The 20,777-nt window shown below is 44.1% G+C and overlaps 1 protein-coding gene across 3 annotated transcripts in view; it reads left to right on the top strand.

Annotated features, from left to right (window-relative positions):
* ANOS1 (anosmin 1) overlaps positions 1–20,777 on the top strand; it is a 184,840-nt gene that overhangs the window by 20,052 nt on the left and 144,011 nt on the right. For 2 of the 3 annotated variants that reach the window (XM_019629173.1, XM_019629172.1), the window contains exon 2: positions 15,171–15,218. The exons of the other annotated variant lie outside the window; for it this stretch is intronic. In XM_019629173.1, the coding sequence (XP_019484718.1) occupies positions 15,171–15,218 (48 nt within the window). The remainder of the gene's footprint in view (positions 1–15,170; positions 15,219–20,777) is intronic. 3 annotated transcript variants of the gene reach the window in all.

The following is a 20,777-nucleotide window of genomic DNA, read 5'->3' as shown; positions in this document are numbered from 1 at the left end:
CAAAGAGAAACTTGGTGAACTGTTTGTCCAGTTGGTACAAATTCATAGTGAATCATCCCTCTGATATCAAAAAAGGTGAGGAACATCGGTGTAACAAGTTCGTAAACTTACTTGTCAGACCTCTTGTTTGGCCTTCATCCTCTGGCTCCTAGTTCACAGCTCCTAAAGCCCTTGCCATTTCCTGTGATAGAAGTGATAAGGGTGCCTTTGTTGAGTTAATGAGGTCACTTTGGGAAAGCACCTAGGTAACCTAAGAATGGGGGCTGGTTGCTAGGGGAACCCAGCTTGTGATCAGAGGGTTGGAACTTTCAAGCCCTTCCCCCACCTCAGGGGAGGAGAGATGGGCTGGAGGTTGAATCAATCGCCAATGGCCAACGATTTAGTCAATCATGCCTATGTAATGAAGCCTCCATAAACACCCCAAAGAAGGGGTTCAGAGCCTTCCGGGTCGGTGAACACGTGGAGGCACCGGGAGAGTGGACCCCTGGGGAGGGCCTGCCCTCTGTGCCCCTTCCCACAAGCCCTAAGCGTCTCTTCCATCCCGCTCTTCCTGAGCTGTATCCATTTATCATAAACGGGTGACCTAGTAAGTAAAACGTTTCCCTGAGTTTTGTGGGCCACCCCAGCAAATTAATCAAACTGAAGAGGGCTCACGGGAACCTCTGATTTCTAGCCAGCTGGTCAGAAGTCCAGGCAACAACCTGGACTTGTGACTGGCTTCTGCAGTCCAAGGAGAGGGTCCTAGGAACCTCCAACCTATATCCAGGTGGTCAGAAGCAGACATAACAGCCTGGGTTTGTGACTGGCACCTGAAGGTGGGGGGCAGTCTTACAGGACTGAGTTTTTCCTGTAGGTAGGGTCTGAGGCTGTTTCCAGGTCGGTAGTGTCAGAGCTGAGATGAATTCTCCATCACCCTGCTGGTGGTGTGTGGGGAAGCCCCCAGCCAACCCTCCTGAACCCCCCGCCCCGCCCCCCATGTTGGACTTGAGTCCAGGAACCCCAAAGAAATCGTATTTGATGTATTGGATTTTCACGTTCCCCAACAGGGGGTTATGTGTTATGATTTTAATTTAGTGCATCACTGCATTGAAAGACTCGACTGATTTTATGCATTACGTGGCTACGATACCTTTGGAAAGACTTGAAAAAAAACAAATAATATAGAAATGCATAAACCTGGTCTTAGTCATAGACCATTGAAAACCATTTTCTTTATGATTTTATCAAAACTTATGGAGGGCTCTCAGAATTCTGACCTCTCCACAGTTAATCCCATGAGCTGCGAAGGACTCCAGCGCTCCCTGAGACCTTCTTCTGAATGGAGTCACAGTCACTCCTTGTGGGCAAAGCATTTGTATTGGTGGTTTTGCATCTCACGGGCTAGACTACATACAGCCTTGACAGTACGTCATCACAGGTGGTCTTCATGAACACCTCTGAAGATCTTAGGAAAACATTATTCTTCTCACTTTAGGAAGGAAGAAATGGATTTCTCCAATAGCTCACTATTTATGATGGATCAGTGAGCTGGAAGGTGAAAAAGGGCCTTTGGACTCCCTGTTGCATGTGCTTTCTATTCAGATATTCTTTTTGTTTTGAATCAACAGTGTATTGTGCATTTTTAGAACTTCCTGGACTCCATGGTCTTCATCTACAAAGGGAGAACATTGGACTTGAATCTCAACTGTTAACACAATTGTCACGATCTAGAAATTTCCTCAGCATCTTGTGTTGCCAATATTGCTGATGGCTTTCACGTGTTATTTAAATCCATGACAACAAGGAACCCAACTTGGTAATTTTGAGGTTTCATTTTGTCATTGGACACTTAATAGGTCCTTCCTCACAACCCATCCTTCACTGGTCTTTTTTTCCCCTCAGACCTTGGTGGGCATTTTCCATAAGTTCCCGTTTCCTGTTGCCTTCTTGGCCGTGGGTTGTTCACATCATTATTTTGGTCCCATTGTTGAGTATTATGGAATTGAACAATGTCTGTCATCTTGCTTCTTAACATTCAGACTGGGTGGACCCCTGTGTTGTGTCTTTCTCATCTGGTTTTGACCTTTTTCTTAGGCATTGCGAATGTTTTAGAGAGAGCTGTTAGAGGGTTTGGTTAAGAAGAGAATAAAATATCAGGAGGCAGCAAGTTTACAGGTTATACACTCCTCACCTCTTTGCTTTACACTGGATTTGAGAGGTTTGGGTAGGAACGCGGGGATGGAAACGTCAGTGAGACAGGGTAACGTGTTCCTGGAACATTGTAACCTCTTTCCCTTGGAAAGTTCCTTGTGCTCTAAGACAATGACATGTCATTAACGCGTTACATTTCTCTTGTTTTCAGAATGAAGAGGGATTAAATGACCCTCCAAGGTCTTCTCTGATTTGTAATGATATGGTATCGTCTGAGTCGGAATTCTATACTTCACAAACATTTTGAGAGGGCATTTTGAATCACATTTTGGGTCCTTTTTCTGGTACCGGTTGTATTTGGAAAACAGGCTTGGCCCTATTCAAATGGATCTGTACTTTCTGAGAAGGATTGACCCAAGCGCCCGTGGATGGAGACGGTTTGCACAGAAGGCGACTGTTAGAGATACCGAAAGTCTCAGAGGGCCCTGGAGTCCCTCGAGGCTCCTATGATTAACTGTGGAGAGGTCAGGAATCTAAGACCCTCAATTAGTTTAGCTATAATAATAAAGAAAATGGTTTTGAATTGCATATGCCTCAGAGCACCTTTTGTACACTCCCCTTCCCAGGTAGGACAAGACTGAATCCCCATGTGGCTCAGAGTTCTTGTCAAGCCACTATTTTAGTAGCTGGCTTTCTGCCTGGAGTTTTGGCTAAAATTTCTCCTGATTAGTTTTCTATTTTGTTCATGTATAAAATGTCCTACAATAAAGAGAGACAGCAACAACAACTGCTAAGAAAGGAAAAGACCTAACAGGACTTGTAAACATTGCTAGTCATGAAATGTTACCTAACGTATACTTGAGCAACTTGAGGTTTGCAGCACGTCGTACGCTTTCCCGAGAATTACAGTCAAGGGTGTAATTAAGAGCTGTGTCGAGTGAATGTTTTTAAACTGTTTTCCCACATGGCTCATGCATTTTTTTTTCCGGCTTTGATAACGATTTTAATTCTTCCTGGAAACTTTGGAATGGTGCTGACATGGTTCTTTAAAGAAAATATGTCTATTGTTCCTTTCAATTGTTTGGGTGCAGGGCTTCACACTCAAGTTGCTTTGAAAAGCACAGACGAAGAATAGCGCCAATAGCAAGTTGAAACATATTGAAACAACAATATGTTCCTCTTTGGTGAATATCTTCCAGAGAATATAATTCTCTTTCAGGAAAAATGTAGCGAAGACGTTGTCCTAGACGCGCTTGGTGCATTGAAGAAGGGCTTGTTGGGACTTGAAATGAGGAGCTAGTTCTGCTAATATGTTCACCAGCTCACCAGCTGTTTCAAGTGACTCCACCATCTTATCATTGTGTCCGTGCAGCTGACTCACCCTGCCACCTAGTTGGTTCACTTCTTCAACATGCGCGTTTTATTCCAGAAATATGCCTCACACTCATATATCGCCTTGCCTTTATTGAAACTTGGCTTTTCCCCAAAGCCTCTCAGTTGGAGAAAGTTCATTCCCCGATACTCGCTGTCTAGGGCGAGAAGAAGGGTGTCTGCAGGCTGGGTTGTTCAGGGAGCATAGTCTAAGATTTGGAGATCGGCGCTCTGAGCCTTACTGGGTGGGTAGTGTTCTCAGGACCAAGCCCTGAGGGGGGGACTTACGGACGTGGAAGGGGACAGAAGGAGGAAGAGGTGGACTGCCGTGGAGCTGTAACCACAGCTTCAGTGGGTCCCACAGCACAGCCTGCAGTGGGGGACACCTTGACAGTTACCCAGAATAGGGACAAGGAGCTTGGTCTTTTCCCCCCCCCAGCACCAACCAGTCACTGGAGTTGGGCTTGTCCCCAAGGAAGTGTGGCTTTGGGCTGGGTCCCTGTCTTCAGCCAAGTCCCATTCCCAGTTTAGCTGTGAACTGTCAGTTCTCCACCTTCTCAGTAGGAAGATTCACTTCAGCCATGGGCTTGGGGACATCTGGCTTGTACCTAGCTATATCTGCTACAGATAATTCCTCTCTCATTGTGTGGAATGCAGACCTTCTTTGGGGTTGGCACATTTCCGACCCCTGGCACACACCTTGAAGCTGTCATCCCTCTGAACTCTTCTACCTTCATGTTTTAAACTGCACTGTTCTACTTGGAGCTCAGGCACCTGTCGCTTTAGACTTGACTAACTTTCCACACCCTCTGTGTACCTTTCATTCAAGCCTTCAAAGTTCAGGCAACCCATCGGCCTCCTGCTTACCATGTGTGCACATCATAAAAAGCATTTGGGGTGTCTGCTAGCCCACAGATTCCGGGGGCAGTCCCCTGAGACCTCCGTGTCTCACTGATTTCCCAGGCGACCCTTTGAGCCAGGAAGTTTGGAGTCACTTTCACGTGACCCTTACTCTCTTAATTCACTGCCGAGTCCTGTCGAGAGCCCATGATGCAGCCTTTAATCTATTCTTTTTCTTGTTTGCTTGGTAGCTTCATTTTCTTGCTTCTTGGCTTCCCACTCGCTGCAAATTTCTAACTTTGAGTCCATCGAGCCCTAAGCACTGCCTCCTCGGATGTGTCTGTTCAGAGCTGAGTACTGCCAAAGAAAAGCACACAATGAGACCGCAGCGTGTTGCTATAAACCCCCGCGTTCTCGGCCTCAGGGAACAATCTATACTTTCCAGCTGTCCTCCCGATGGACTTCTGGTCGACCCCAACTCTCACCTACCCCAGATGTTTGCTCTTTAAACTCCCTGCCCCATTAACTCAACTCCTTTGGCAAAATTATCTCAGTTCTGATTTCATTGGGGAAAGCGAAGGGTACAAGAAGCCCTTTTTGCCCCAACTTCCCGTCAGTAGAAATTCCATGTGCCCATTGCATGTAGACGTCATCAAAATTGATACTGGGTTCACCTTAGGTGTTTGTGGTGTGGGCAGACCTCTGTCCATCCACGGGTCACAACCCTGCTCCATGTCACCGCACGCCCCCTTTCTAGAAAGTCTTTAGCAGTTTGACAGGTCACTCAGAATGAGGTCACTTGTCATTTCCTGAATGCAGATTGGGGAAAGATGGGGCAGCCCCCCAAGGAGTACCAATCAGGTGTGTCGATACGGAGAAGAAAGGGGACGTGTGGTGAGCCAACATAAATGCATAAGAGGCATTCAGGTGATTCTAAGGAGCTGTGGGTAGAACACCCATTTTTATACAACCTGGAGAAAGTTTTTAAAAACCGATAAAACTAGGATGCATGGGTCAGTGATATCTTTCACGAAGCACCATTTGGTCACATGGGTATTGTGTTGCTGTTTAATGCCTTTTCTCTGGTCCAGGATGTTTGGTGATTTCTTCTGCCTTCACTTGCGTTTTTGTACTAGATTCTTCATGCTTTTTCCCCCACATCCGTCATAACGTGTAGCATTGCTTCCTCCACTCCTGGCATCTTCCTTGCTTAAATCCTATAAGGCATCGGCTGTTTGTTGCAAGAAAACACAAGAGTTCCATCTTTCCTCCAATGAATATTTGCCCACTTCTTTATTCTTGGCTCACAATAATTCTTCCATTCAATTATTGTGAGCATGTTTTAAGTGGCAGTGAAACACGACGTGCAAAACCCGCCATGTACCCAGCTCAGCTGAAATGGCGCTAGCATGCGCTGCTGTGACCAAGATCACACATGAGCTCTATTGACACCCCTGTCATGTCTGCTGCCTGGATAACAATGACTGCGTCGCATCCATCACACTTGGGGATAAGAGGCACTGCCACTTCAGAGACAGCTGGATTCTGTGTCTCAGTGCGGGGTTGTATCTTGGGAGTTTGCCTGGGGTTGTTGACAGGACACGTCCTGGGTCCAAGTGGATCCCGGTCTCTAACCTAGTTTCCAGAACTTACTGTCCCTCTCTTTTCCACCAAACCTTCTTTCTGTGCTTTGTCTCTAATTCCCATGGATTGTGGGTATAGTTGGGATACTCAGACGTTACTGGGGACCCCATCTCCCAGGTCGGACAGGACTAGCGGTTGCTTGGATGACTGAGCCAGAGCTCCACAATGAAGCCCAGTGTGTCCTAGTGTCAGAAACTGCCACCTCTGCATTCAGATTCCCACCAAAAGGGATCCCTAAGATTCAAGCTGAATAGCTGGTGGCAGTCCTGATGACAATGACATTTTGTGTGGTTGGGCTGTAATCATCTTAACCAGGGCCCAAGTTTTGCCTGGGCCTCGTGACAACAAACACAAAATGTGCTTTTCTATCAAACTTTAAAGGAGTCTTTACATCTCATGGTTAGGCAGAGACCCCAGACTTTTGGGGGCCTTTTCTACCTTTCCTCCCTCCTCCATCCACTTCCTCCCCTGCTGCTGCCTGTTGTCCCCTCCTCCCAGGTGTGTCTTTCCCACCGTCACTCAGACACGAGCCAATGATTAAAGTGGAAGGCGGGAAAACCTCAAAGGAAGGGATGGAAACAAGGAGGTGTGGCCGATTAAAATTATCTGCTTCAGAGGCAACCCGTGTGCACCTGGAATCACGCGGCCATTTGTACACAATGGACCCATCCGCTGTGGCCTCCTGGACTTGTCACCTTTCTCCATCAGCACCTGTCGACTTTCTAGACTCACAGGTGTGGCGCTTGGTGGCAGGTTCCTGCCGTTGCGAGGATCCACACACAATTTGCAAGTGAGGTGGTATCTGAGCATGCCTGCTTTCACAGTCAGAGTCCATCTATATTTTTCCCTTTTCCTGCCACGAAGAGAATGAAAATTACGCAGACAGTTCTCTGTTTCACGGTACCGTCATTTATTACGCAGTCGTGTCTTCTGTCTTGAAATCTTCTAGGGTTTTATGTGAATTTTGTGTAGACGGCACGATTTACCAGAATTTTGTCCTGATAATATGAATTGTAATGCCAGACATGGCTTAGAGAATACGTATCTGATTCTCTGGTGGGTCTCACCATTCTAATCGGGACATCTCTCACGCTGTCCCACATGTAGAATGCATTGGAATATTCCGTGTCGAAGTTCATGGTAAAGTGTTGTGTTGGCCCATAAGGCAGCACCTGGCACTTGCAGTTCTATCCATTTTCTTGAGACGACTTTAGTTGTGTACACCTATAATTCGTAGTTGGTTCTGAATGCAAGGTTTTGTTCACTCTGTGATAGTGTCGTGCCAGATCTCTTGGACATTTACTCTGCAGGAAACAAGATACTGAACCAGACTTCCACCCGGCGAAGTTGAAAAATGTGTTCATCTCAGGCTATTTATTTCCTTCCTTTCAGCTCCTCGTGACCTACGGATTCAAGTTTAAGGTCCTTCTGTGACCCCCCCCCCGCCCCGTTCCATTCATGCAGTTTTTTTCCATCACTGCTATTTGGTAAGGTCATGAGGGAGCCAATGGTGAGTGAGAGATAGGGGTAGGGGTTGTCATAGGCTGGGGGACAGATGACCATTAAGGAAAAACTGCACAGCTGCATTCTCTCTAATCAACCATGACAGAATGCTTTGGAAGAGAAGTCCGGGGAGCTACCCCGGGGGACCTGTTACAGTCAGGGTGTGGGGATCTGGGAAGGCTTCCTGGAGACAGGGGCATTTCAATGCCCTGAAGGAGTTGAGCTGGTGAAGGGACAAGTGCTGGGTGGCAGGGTGGCACTTGCACGGTTCCTCAGTCCCAAGCGAGCCAAAGGAAAGTTTGTGTGGCCGCGGCCGGCGTGTCCGTGGTGGTGGGAGACAGGCACATCTCTATGGCGACATATTGTTTTCCTGTTGATTTCAGTTCAGTGTGAGAGGTTTGTAGAATCCACAGGGAAATTTTTATTTTTTGTGGAGGGAAATGAACAGGCCATTTATTTACTTATGAGGAGGACTCATAACATTGGAAAGACATCTTACTTGTGAACAAAAAATGTATACATACAGCTTTTTTCCCCCCCTTTTCGGTAGACTTGATGTGTTAGAGCAGTTGCAGGTTCACAGCAAAACGGAGAGGAAGCTATAGAGATTGCCAACGTACCGCTGCCCCCTACACGTGAAGAGCCTCCCCTAATGTCAGTATTCCCCACCGGATGTCACAGTGGTGACCACTGATGACCTCACACTGACACATCATGTCACCCAAAGTCCATAGTTTACATTAGGGTCACTCTTGGTGTTGTACGTTCTTTGGGTTTGGACAAATGTGTAATGGCACGTTATCTGCCATTATAGCATCACACAGATGCATTTCGCTGCCCTAAACATCCTCTGTGCTCTGCCTGTTCATCCTACCCAACCCCCACCCCGATTCCTGAACCCCTCATCTTTTCACTGTCTCCGTAGTTCTGCCTTTCCCAGAATGTCACAGAGTTGGAATCCTATAGCACATTGTAGCCTTCTCATGTCAGCTTCTCTCACTTAGTAAAATGCATTTAAGGTTCCCGAGAAATATTTTTTTTTTTTAGCTGAGCCATCCTGCTACCTATTGGCAGCTTAGCGGCTGCTCAGCTCGGGCTGGCCTCGAACCGCTGTTGCTCAGAGCTCAAACTCTTGAGCGAGCTCTTAACCAACTGAGCCATTTGGCCGGCCCCCGAGAAATATTTTGAATGACATATGCAGTTGAGACCATCACTAGCAAAGATTAAAAAAAAGGGCCGGCCGAGTGGCACATTGGTTAAGAGCTGGCTTGGGATGCCAGAGGGCCCCGGTTCAGATCCCACATATGAGGGCCAAAGACTCTGCCATCTACAGCTAAGATGCTGAACAACAGCTCAACCTGGAGCTGGGCTGCCGTGAGTCGCCGGCGACGGTGCAGGTGCAGCCCCTGTGGCAGTGGGTTGCCATGGGCTACTGTGTGTAGCCAGCAGCCAGCGTGAGCGGCCAGCAGCCGCCGTGAGCGGCCGTTCAGAAGCTGGCAACTGATGTGCCTCGCCAGGGAAGAGCGCAATGGTGGTGCCAACTTGGGCCAGTGAAGCAACGTCCTCCACAACTAGACTGAAGAACAAAACAAAAAAAGCGACTTGTCTGTTCCCCTTCCCTGATTCCCCAGCATTGTTCCACTCCCCCAATTGCCCAATAAAAATCTTTTTAAAAAAAGATTAAAAAGAAAATATTTGAATCCATGGAAATGCCTAGTCTCAATTTTCGTGTCTTGACTTCCTCTTTTTGTGTCTGTTGAGTCCACAAGAAAGTTCTGAGTGTATTGAGACTAGAAAAACAACACCCTTAAAGTCATAAATGAAATCAAGTGTTTTATTCCAGGGTTCCAAAATGATAGGAAAATATTCGCGGTTACAATGAATTCCTAAATTTTGAAACACACGTTTCACAAAACTGTCCATCGAGAGTGCCAGCTGATTATTTGTAGTTTCACGGACTTGACTGGGAAAGGTTCTGCCTAGCATGGGTTTTGTGGGGTCCTTTCAGTTTTCAGTGTTCTGTCGTGCTGGTGGACAATAGTTTGGTGTATTTTCGAAACTGCAAATTGATGCGTCCTTGTGACTATTGCACACGTACGCCTGGTTATGCTTGAAAAAGCGTGGGCTCTGTTACAGGGCTGTCTTCTCTTTTCAAATGGCTGTATCTAGATAACTAGCTTTCATTTATCGTTATTCCCCCCTTGTGGTTGTCTTGGAATGAATGAAGTGTGGTCTTGTCTTGAAGCTTTTGAAGACGTATTTTCTTTTAAGGAAGAAAAAAAATCAAAAGGCTGGAAATGGAGAGCCTTTGAAAACGTCACAGAAATAATATCTGGGGGCTGAGGCTTGCACTTCTATAAACGCTTTGAAAGTTGGATTGACTAGCACTCGTGTTTGATCTAGGAAAACCAATAAAATACAGGAAGTAATCTTTATAACTTACAAAAGTCCCGCTGTCTGATCCTTCCCGGGAGATCACGGTGATGATTCGAGAGGCTCGAATGTCTTTCTTGCCTAATGTACTTGCACTCTTCGTTTTGCTGGCTTCAGGCCAGCAGAAAACTTGATTGCAAACATGGTATTTTATTTTTGTTGTCAAGTGGCTTACCTGGGGAAGGCTATTGTGATCTAAGAACTTCCCCCAGGGCGGGATGTTGAAATGAACTGGAGTCTTGTATTTTTCCACTGCTCACCTGCTCAGAGAGCATTGCAGGTAAGTAAGCAGCATAGGTGGATGGTGCCATCTCCTTGCACACCTGGCCTAAAAACACAGCACCCGAGTTAATTGGGGGTTTACCGACATTCTTTATGCCCTTAGGGGAGGTTCTTAGAAGTTCTTTTGTAGAGATAAATAGCGTGGCCAACGCTGATTGATTGAGGCAAAAGCACAGGATAGCTGTAAAAGCTTAGCAGGTTGAGGGGGGGATTGTTTTAAGAAAAACAGGAAACCTCAAACCCAAAAAGGAAATAGAGACGCATTTTTTGGGGGGAGAATGTGTGTGTTGTGGTATGCGTGCGTGCGTGTATGTGTGTGTGTGTGTAGAAAATTTCTGCCTGGAAAACTGCATGAATAAATTCAAAAGACAAGTGATGCAATGGGAAAGGGTATATAATCCACACGAGAAAAGGTAAAATGCACACACAGTTCCCCTTAAAGGAAATACAATGGCCAATCGAAGGAAATTAAAGCAAAACTGTCACCGTTGCCCACTTGTCATGTTGGCAAACCTGGAAAGACGGCTACCACCCAGGGAGAAGAACAGGATGGCCTCCTGGGGGGGGGGCCCACGAAGCAGATCAAACCGGTTCGTGCAGAACAAGCTTTTGCAGAGGATCTGGGAGATTTTAAATCCAGCATTACTCCCCACTCCTAAAAACAATAATAATGGCAAACCAACTAAGTCACAACCATAATTTTTTCCTGACATCTAACTCTGTATTTTTTTTTTGGCTAAATACTTTACATGGATTATCTGTTTAATCTTCCCAAGCATCCTATGACATGCTATCTTTAGTCATTAAAAAAAAATCATTTCAATTATAATAATCTTTCATGCTTGCTTGCTATTACCCCAAATATTTTTTCTAATGACAGAGTTTTTTGTTTTATGGTTAGTGGAAAATGTGGCTTCAAATGAAAATGCTTTGGATGAGGAAATGTATTAAATCGTCCCCCCCTCCCCATGTAAACGACGTTCTAGGCTCTGTGGTTATAGGTTCCTTTCTTAATTTGGTAGTTGTTGGCGCCAGTAAGAAGGAAACTGGGTTTCAGATGGGGCAGACAGTCGAGTTTGCATTTGCAGGGCCCCTGAAGCCAACCTTCCACTGAATTCTTTGTGTTTTCATCATGGAGGTTTGGCCATTTTACCTACAATCCAAGGGACCAAAAGGGAGGTACTGAAGGAGTACCCTGCACAGGACCCCACAGCTCCGCTCCTCTGTTATTTGTTTTTTTAACCCTCTGACATTTCCTGAATAAAAACATTTATTTCCAATGATAAGTCAAAATCCACTCTAATCTGCTCTCTCCCGAGTGACCGAATCTCCCCTATCCTCGTCCAACCCATCCGTGTGACCGTTGCTTCTTGAGCTTACCACATGCAGGACAGTCGGTCCCATTCTTACCTCTCCTTCCATGGTTCTAGATCCGGGAATTCCTTCAAAGCCCGCTCGCTGTAAACTCACCCTTTGTTTAACTGTGTTCACGGTTGAGTTTCCCCATTGGCTTCGTGACGGCGGGTGTTTTAGCTGGACGTGTCGACCCGCAGCCGCTGAAGTGTGAAATGGATAAATGAAGCTCATGCCATGGCACGGCTTGGTTACGTGGGATGACCATATCAGACCCCAAAGCAGGTGCCTGCTGTATAGATGTGGTTGAGAGTCTCATAATATTTATTGATGATAACCATGTCAGAGACTTATGACCCCATCGGTCCTATTTTTGTCAACCACTAACTCGGGGCAGGCAGCAGTGGCCACGCCTGCCTCTGCGGCCCCGGTCACCCGCGCGTGGCCTTTGATGGGTGCCATTTCGGAGACATCCGGGAGCTCGTCCGGTCACTACTGGGGAACATTCAAGCAAAGCGAAACCAGGAAGCCCTGTCTCCTTGACCACGCTGCAGTTGGGGGCGATCACTTAGATGAAAGGAAAGGTGTCCCATGGCAGAGGAGAGCATTGTTCATCCCTGAAGAGCAGTAGAGTAAACACAGTGGCAGATAAGGGCCCCTTCTCGCCTCCAGAGGTCGTGCCCATCTGTCCAGGAGAAGAATGATCTGGGAGGGAAGGAGGAACCTGCCAGTCCTAGTACGAGGTTTCCAGAGCAAACGCAAGGCCCTCGGACCTGACTCGGGGAGGCTGATGGTCCTCAGACCTGGACCCTCCAAGGTCACGTGACCCAGTCTTCAAGGTCAGAGTCCATTCATATCAGCCCTGAGTCTCTGTAGGAGGCTCCTCACTGCTTTCCATCACTGGGTCATGAGTGCAGAACCCTGAAGTCAGGGCCAGGAGGTGCTCTGACAGACGTGGTCCCAGGATGTCCCAGTGGGAGACGCCCTGCCCAGGGCAGGCAGGAAACGCACTTTCTGGAAAAGATGATGAGGGGGCCCTCACTTGGGAAGTTCTCCGAAGCGTCCTGGCCTCTGCGCTCAGCTTTTCCAGAGCGTGCTTCTCAGGGTCTGGCGCCCGCTTTCTGCAGTTGCCACCCTGTTTACGACCACACCTCAGCCGGCCTCACCCCCTTGTGAACTCTCGTTCTGTCACCACGCCAAGGGCTGCTTTTATGAAATGTCACTATGTGCATAATGCCCTCTTTCTTGTACCCATTCCACCAATGCTTCATTTCCAGTAACTCAACCATGTCCACTGTTTGTCCAGCTCTGGCCTATACCCAATCTAATTATTTCTCTGATGCACAGCCTTCCAGAAACCATACTGAACCTTGCCCCGGGCTGTTCCTGGATTGCTCCAGCTCCAGTCCGCATGGGTCTGATTGAAGAACATTGATACGTAGCAGCGCTGAGGGCTCAGTAAGGAAGCATTGGGGCTCTATGGGGGGACAAGTAGGGTGAGGCCAGATGAGCTGAACTCAGAGGTATGTATGGAAGGCAGTTTGGGGGAGTTGAGGCCACAAAGGAGAGTTAGCGTCATATGACAGAGAGCTTTCATAGCACCAACCTCACCTCGGGACTGAGATCTTTTTGCCTACTGATCTTCACCCAAAAGAGGAAAACATCTAGTCCAGCAGTTCTCAACCTTCCTAATGCCGCGACCCCTTAATACAGTTCCTCATGTTGTGGTGACCCCCAACCATAACATTATTTTCGTTGCTACTCTATAACTATAATTTTGCTACTGTTATGAATCTTAAGGTAAATATCTTTTTGTTTTCCGATGGTCTTAGGCGACCCCTGTGAAAGGGTCGTTCGACCTCCAAAGGGGTCACGACCCACAGGTTGAGAACCGCTGGTCTAATCCTATACCGTTGAGATCTATCTAGTGGTTTGGGGAATCCTATATTATAAAGATCCTATATTATTAGGTGTTCTTAATCTTATATTACTGGGAATGGGATATATTAAGATACATTCCGAGGAGTGGAAGACACACGCCTGGCATACGCATACACTAGAATTTGACAGTCAGAAAGAATGACGTTCCGATATAAGTGACACCATAGACCAGCGGTTCTCAACCTGTGGGTCGCAACCCCTTTGGGGGTCGAACGACCCTTTCACAGGGGTCGCCTAAGACCATCGGAAAACGAAAAGATATTTACCGTACGATTCATAACAGCAGCAAAATGACAGTTATAGAGCAGCAACGAAAATAATGTTATGGTTGGGGGTCACCACAACATGAGGGACTGTATTAAGGGGTCGCGGCATTAGGAAGGTGGAGAACCGCTGCCATAGACGAAGCAAAAATATGGTACCATTTAGCGTAATGTAAAACATTATGAAATGGAAGAAACCAGGCGCAGAAGACCGCATATTGGCATGGTTCCATTTACATGAAATGTCCAAAGTAGGTCAACGAAAGTAGATTAGTGGTGGCCAGGGTTCTGGGGAAAGATGACAGGATGGCGTATGATGACCAATAGGCACGGATTTCTATCTGGGTGGATGAAAATGTTCAAAATGAGTAATGGATCGTTGCACAGTCTTGTGAATATACTAAAACCCATTGAATTGTTTACTTTAAATAAGTGATTTTTATGTGACTTATACCTCAATAAACTGGTATAAAATATTGTGTTGAAAACATGTTATCGGTTCGATTTTTTTTCTCTTAACTACAAACGCAATACCGTTCTAGCCATAATTGATATTTTTAAAGTTAAAAGTTTAGAGGTTGAAACCAGACACTGGCTACGTTCCCTCATACTCAACCTTGACTTTCAAAGACCTGGGGTTCACGGCATCTTCATTATTGGGTGGTGGTTTCTTGTTCCTCCACCAAGAATCTGACTTAAAATACCACAACCAAAGGAAAACAAGTGACCAAAATCTTAGTCATGTGGAAGGAGAAGTTTCTAGGCAAACATCCAAATGTGAGGGATAAGAAATCATAGCCTTAATCTTTGTTTTCTGTTGAGTGACTATCAAGCCATGCTGAGTGGTTTATGACTATCATTTTAGTTAGTCATTCCACTGACCTCATACGTGAGATCTTGTCGATTTGCTTTACAGATGGGTAAACGGAGGCATGAGGGTAGTTAGTCCCTCGTCTGTGTAAAAAGCCAAGAGAAGGTGTACCATGTGAACTCTGACTCTCCCAAGCTCAAACTCTTCTTACTGTGAATTGGTTGGGATGGGCCTGCAGGGTGACCACCTTGTAAACTTACCAAAACCGCTTACTCTGAAAGCAAGGCGTATGTGTTCATTTTTTTCCTGCTGGTCTAGAGTCCATTGCTCAGCATACTGGGAGAAATGGCTAACTTGTCCTTTTAGACAGCTTGACATCTTTATAGCTTTAGATGTCTTTCTATATGGCATGACGTGAAGGACAGAATTGCTTACATTACAAGCAGATTTCCTACCCTAGGAAGAGGGAGACCTATCAGGATGGCAACGTTGGTCTTTTGTTAATGCAAACTATTTAAAAATTATGTTCACATACACGTGTGGGTAGTTTTCAGGTAGAAACTCATTTAACGAGTCAATATTTATTTTTCTGTTTGCAGAACAATGGTTCCCTGGTTTGGTGCCAGAGTCACAAGCAGTGTTCTAAGGTACGTTTCGTATGACCACATCCATAGTAAGAAAAGAAAAAACTTTGAATTGGGGAGTAAAGGTAGAGTTATAAGAAGTTGGGAAGGTAGTGCAGAGAAATAATTCTTCACACCCAGTTTCCACCAATGGTTACACATTATGCATTTGTAGAACAATATCAAAAAGCAATACCAATTGACATTGGTATAGATGTATATCCCAATTGGTATATATGTGTATACCAATATGGTATATATGCACATAGTTGTGTGAGGTTTTATCACATGTGTATAATCAGCTAGTGTAGCCACCACTGCAATCAACGTATTGTATTTTGCCGTGTATGATGTGCACCCACGTTTTTGGCCCAAATTTTCAGGGGAAAAAATGTTTTGTTTTATTTTTTTAATTCAAATTTTTATTTGTTTACATTTAGAAACTTTTTTTTGTATTTTAAAGGAATTTTAGCATTTACTTTTTAACATATGATGGTACAAGACATTTTATGTAACAAATAATTACAAAACAGAAGAAAAGATACTAGGTACAAGAAATTCTATATGCTAGTAACAAATTTATGATATTTACTCGTCATAAAAGGCCAAGAACTCTTTGTCATTGCAAGTTCATCGTAAGTTCAACAAAACCGATTATCATATTCCAGGGTATTATTTTGTATACGGATATCGATATTGATTTTTAGAGTTACACTTTTAACTCATAAGCATAAATAAAAGAATTGGAAACATTTATATAGATACAGAATTAGTACTACCCATGTATAATGTGCATCTTTATTTTTCCCTCACAAAGTTGGGCAAAAAAGTGCATGTTATACACTGCAAAATATGGTACATGTATCAATGTTTGTATCTACTACCTTATTTCTCTCTTTAATTTTGTAATTTTTTTATTCAAAAATAAGAGTTTAAGCAGAAAGCATCCTCCAGTTAGACCAGATAATTTAATACATTCTATTTACCTATGTTATTTTTATGTAGTTTGTTTATGTGTAGGAATTGTTGGTTAAATAATTTCATTCTTTAAGAAAATAGTCTCTTTTTCATTTTGGGTTATTTCATATTGTACACACATGTTGTAAAGTTGTCATTATACTCATTTATATGTTGGATAGCATAAATTGCTTATCTCAGTCCCAAAACATCACAATATGAACATCATCTAGTTCCAGTCTAGAAGTAGGTTTTACATTCAGATTATAGAAATGAGTGAAGTTTAAACTTGCTAAACATATTGCAGGAACTTTGGAATCATAATAGCATTTGATGGGATTTATTTTGTGGACATTACTGTTAGACCTAAAATTGAAGCATTTCTTTACTCTTTTTTTTTTAAGTTTATGGGGGTGACAATGGTTGGCAGTTACATAGGTTTCAGGTGTACAATTCTGCAATACATTTTGTTTTATGACCAAAATTTCATCAGAGCAATACGCAAGAATACGAAAATAGTATACTTATAAAGAACATTATTACTTTGAAAGGTCTTTCAAGCACCTTATCTCAAAGTAAATGTAGAATAATATTCCTAAACCTGAAACTTTCTTATAATGAAAAATTACCACATTCATGCATGCATCAGATACACATGAGTGTTATTGAAAATAGAACAGAATTATTATGGGAATGTGAAATAATGTGGTGAAAAATAAGCTTGCTTCGCTCTGGCACCCTAGATCCTGAGCAGAAATGAAATGTCTGGTTTATGGTCCTTTTTACCCTTTTTATATAATATCATAAGCATTTGCTCCGATAAGACATTTTTCTGGTATCTACTGTATTCTAGTAGTCTTTCCTTCAGTAACCTGCCAGCAACCTTGGTCTGAAAATATTAAATAGAAATTCCAGAAATAAACAATCCGTAAGTTTTAAATTGTGTGCCATCCCGAGTGTCGTGATAAAATCTTGCGCTGTCCTGCTCCATCCCACCGGGGACGTGAGACTTCATCCCTTTGTCCCAACGCTGCTCACCTATCAGTCTCTTAGTAACCATCTAGGCTAGCAGACATGGAAAGACCACACTCATATAACTTTCACTACAGTATATTGTTATAATTATTCTATTTGATTATTAGTTATTGTTGTTAATCTTTTAGAGTGGCTTATTCATAAATTAAATTTTATCATAGGTGCATGTATGTATGGGGAAAAAAGATTGTATATACAAGGTTTAGTACTATCTGTGGTTTTAGGCATCCACTGGGGCCTTGGAACGCTTTCCCTGTGGATAAGGGGGGCCTGCTATAATTGTTATTCAGCTGGAGCTTTGGGTAATTTGTTTATATTATCATTGCAAGAAAAATATTTATATATATTTATGTATTTGCCGTGAAGCTAACTAAATTTCATTAGTAGTGCTTTTGTTTAGTTTTCTATTAGTTGGATATTACATAAATGATAATTGGTTGTATCAGTACTATTTTTCATTTACGCACCCCTTTTCTCCTTATCCCATCAAGAAATTAATTCTTTTTCACACACTGGAAATGTACACACTCGAAAGCAGTCATTTGAACTACTTTGAAAATATCCTAATTAAAGAAAATTGCCACTCTAGGGGCTGCGAGTTGTTACGCCCTATTTTTGTAATTGAATGATCAAGACTGACACAGGAGACGGAACTTTACAAGAAAAGAAATCAATTCCTTTTGCCTGAAAGTGAGAACGAATCAATAAGCCACAGCTAACTCCAACAGAAGCTTTCGAATATATCACAAAGCTGACATAAATTTAAGGGTTTTCTTTAGTCTGAATCCTTGGAAAGGAATTTTACATGTTAAACAAAATTCATCTCCTTTGGATATTTGCATCGCTGGATACCTTTACAGATACGTAGAATTTATATTTCTTTTGAGATTCATGAAGCACGTGTAGGCTTTTCCTTTGAATCTTGAGGTTAACGCGCTGAATGGTGAATGATAGTAACTCCTTTACCTGTGCAGAGATTCAGGTGCATACCATAGTTGATAATGGTCCCGGAATCACTCAGTACATTGATAGAGGCGTCCTCAAGTTTGGAACACTGTCCCTTATGCTCTATTGCATAGAGACCAGCAATTTGAAAAACCATTTTGAACAAATATTGGGACAGACGAGTAAGAAACAAAACAAAAAAACCCAAAAAAGCCCAGAACTAATGTAGATGATATAACTTTCTGAAGATGTGTCCAAAGACAAGGCTTACGTAATATTTTATAGAAGCCACACACTTTGTCATCATTTCTGGTTACTCTCCGCAAAGCCTGTCCCATTCAGAATCCCTCCAGCATCTGACCTCTTCTTCCCATCTCACTGTACCCCACTCCTTGTCCAGTCCGCTCTCATCTCTTACCTGGACCAATCTGTGGGCATCCGGTTGGGTCTCCGAGCTGCTCCTCTTCCCCCTCGTGGCTGCTGGAAAGACCCTTTAAACACAGAAGCTGAGTCATGCTGTTACCTACCTTACACCTTTTGATGTCCCCCACCTCCCCGCACCTGCCCAGACTAAAACATTGGCCCTGTCTAACCTTTCTTCCCCGGTCACCCTCCCACCCACTTATAAGCTGCGTCACCCCTACCACACCCCGACGTGACATCGCAGACTTATTCCTTTTTCTGTGAGCGTCCGTCTCCTTCACCAGAAAGTAAGCTACCTGGGGACATCAGCTCTGTTCTCCTTGTTCCCTGAGATGCCCTCAGAGCCTAGAATGGTGTTTGACACACAGCTTGGTCAACACATACTTGGGACGAGTGAATGACACCCATACATTCCATATTTTCCTCTGCAAAGGACATCATTACTGCATTACCTCTGGGCATGAAACAATATGCAACCCATTTCGTATCAGTGTACCTTACTTGGCATGATGATTTATTCTTCACTGGGAAAATTGATGATTTTTTTTCCTGGACTGATGTCTGCACAGTGAACTCAAGGGTCGTTAGCACCATTCAACTCCTGGATAACATAGAGTAGTAACTTCGTGTCCAGCAAAGGCGCAGTCAAGTGGTTCTTCACCTGGGGTGGTTTTGCTCCCCAGGGAACATTTGGTTATGGCAGGAGACATTTTGGGTCATCCCCACTGGTGGTGGGAAGCTACTGGCATCTAGTGGGTGAAGGAGTGTGGCCGTGTTCCAATAAACGTTTTTGTTTTTGTTTTTGTTTGTGGACACTGACATTTGAATTTCATAGATTTGCCACGTGTCGTGACATTGTATCATTTTCTCAATCATTGAAAAATGTCAGAACAGTTCTTACTTAGCTCAACAGCTGTACAGAACCAGGTGCCAGGCTGGCTCTGACCATTTGCCACAGGGTGCCAATCTCTCTTGGATGTCACTGCATTCACGTCTGCGAAACCACACTAAAACGAACCAACACGATTGCATTCTTCTCTGTTTACAAAGACGTATCTGGATGCACTCAAACTCAAAAGTGGACACCTTCTGACATCGTTATTGGTTGTGGTGCGAGGATTTGCGGAATGAATGGATAGGAAACAACAGTAAGAAAATGTCCAACGTCAATTATTTGAAAATCCAATGTTAAAATGTGATTATTCGACCCAGTAAAACTTGGGAAAGACTTCAAAGTGGGCAAAATGAAAAGATTCCTGGGTGTCCTGTCCGTGACACCCTTCTAAGTCATCTGCCTTGTCGGTTGTCTTTGAGCCATTTTCCGACTCTGTAAATGGTAGAACGCAGATAATAATGTAGGTGTTTCTTGTCTGTGGAAATACAAATGATTTGTGTCCAGGGATGTGCGATGGACACCTACCCCATGGGTAGCTCTTCTGCAGCTGTTTGTCGGTCATTCCTTACTGTGTGGGACTATATGAACAATTCTTGGATATCTCCTTTGACCCAGATGCAACGCCTTACTGGTTCTTGCAGGATTCCATGAGTTAAATCAGATCAGGGACACACCATGTTCTGTTTACACAAGAGTCATGCATTTCCTTCACAGAAGATTTCTCCTTTCACATGATGCTGGGTTACCTTGCAAAGATTGCATCTAAGTGTGGCAGCCTTGGTGACAGCCCACCATCTCTGGGGACCAGGCAAGCTCATCTTGCTCCTTTTAGGGGTGATAAGTCACTCCCTCAACATTTGTCTCCCATTTGGTTTTGAGGCTATGTGCTGAAAAGCAGTGATTTAGGGCCCAGGGCTGGTGCAGTGGCGAGCAGCTTTGATCTCGGTGGGAGTTCGGTTCTCATAAAGGCTGTAACTCCAAATTCATAGTCATTTACCAGGTTTAATAAGAGCCAAATTTAGAAGTGAGGAAGATTGGTTTTGCTTGTATGAACATCTGGACGGCTTCATGTGACACTGTGAAATTTACTGGAGAAGGGTCAAACCCCTGAAACACAGCCGAATGCGATTGTTGGAGGGTTTTGTTTTGTGTTAGATGCTTTCTATGATTTATGTGGTAACAACTGTAAACCCATAGAGCCCAAGGAAAACATATTTAAAAGGGGAACGTGAAAACTCAGGCACATACGGAAATGCCCTACGTCGAGCATCCTTTATTTATTTGCAATTCTACGAAACAATGGATCGAAATTCCAGATGTTTTATCTA

The sequence above is a fragment of the Hipposideros armiger genome, unplaced genomic scaffold, assembly GCF_001890085.2.
Source record: "Hipposideros armiger isolate ML-2016 unplaced genomic scaffold, ASM189008v1 scaffold_827, whole genome shotgun sequence".
NCBI classification, from domain to species: Eukaryota; Metazoa; Chordata; class Mammalia; order Chiroptera; family Hipposideridae; genus Hipposideros; species Hipposideros armiger.
Note: the sequence above shows the minus strand (reverse complement) of the source record. Positions and strands in the feature narration are given on the sequence as shown.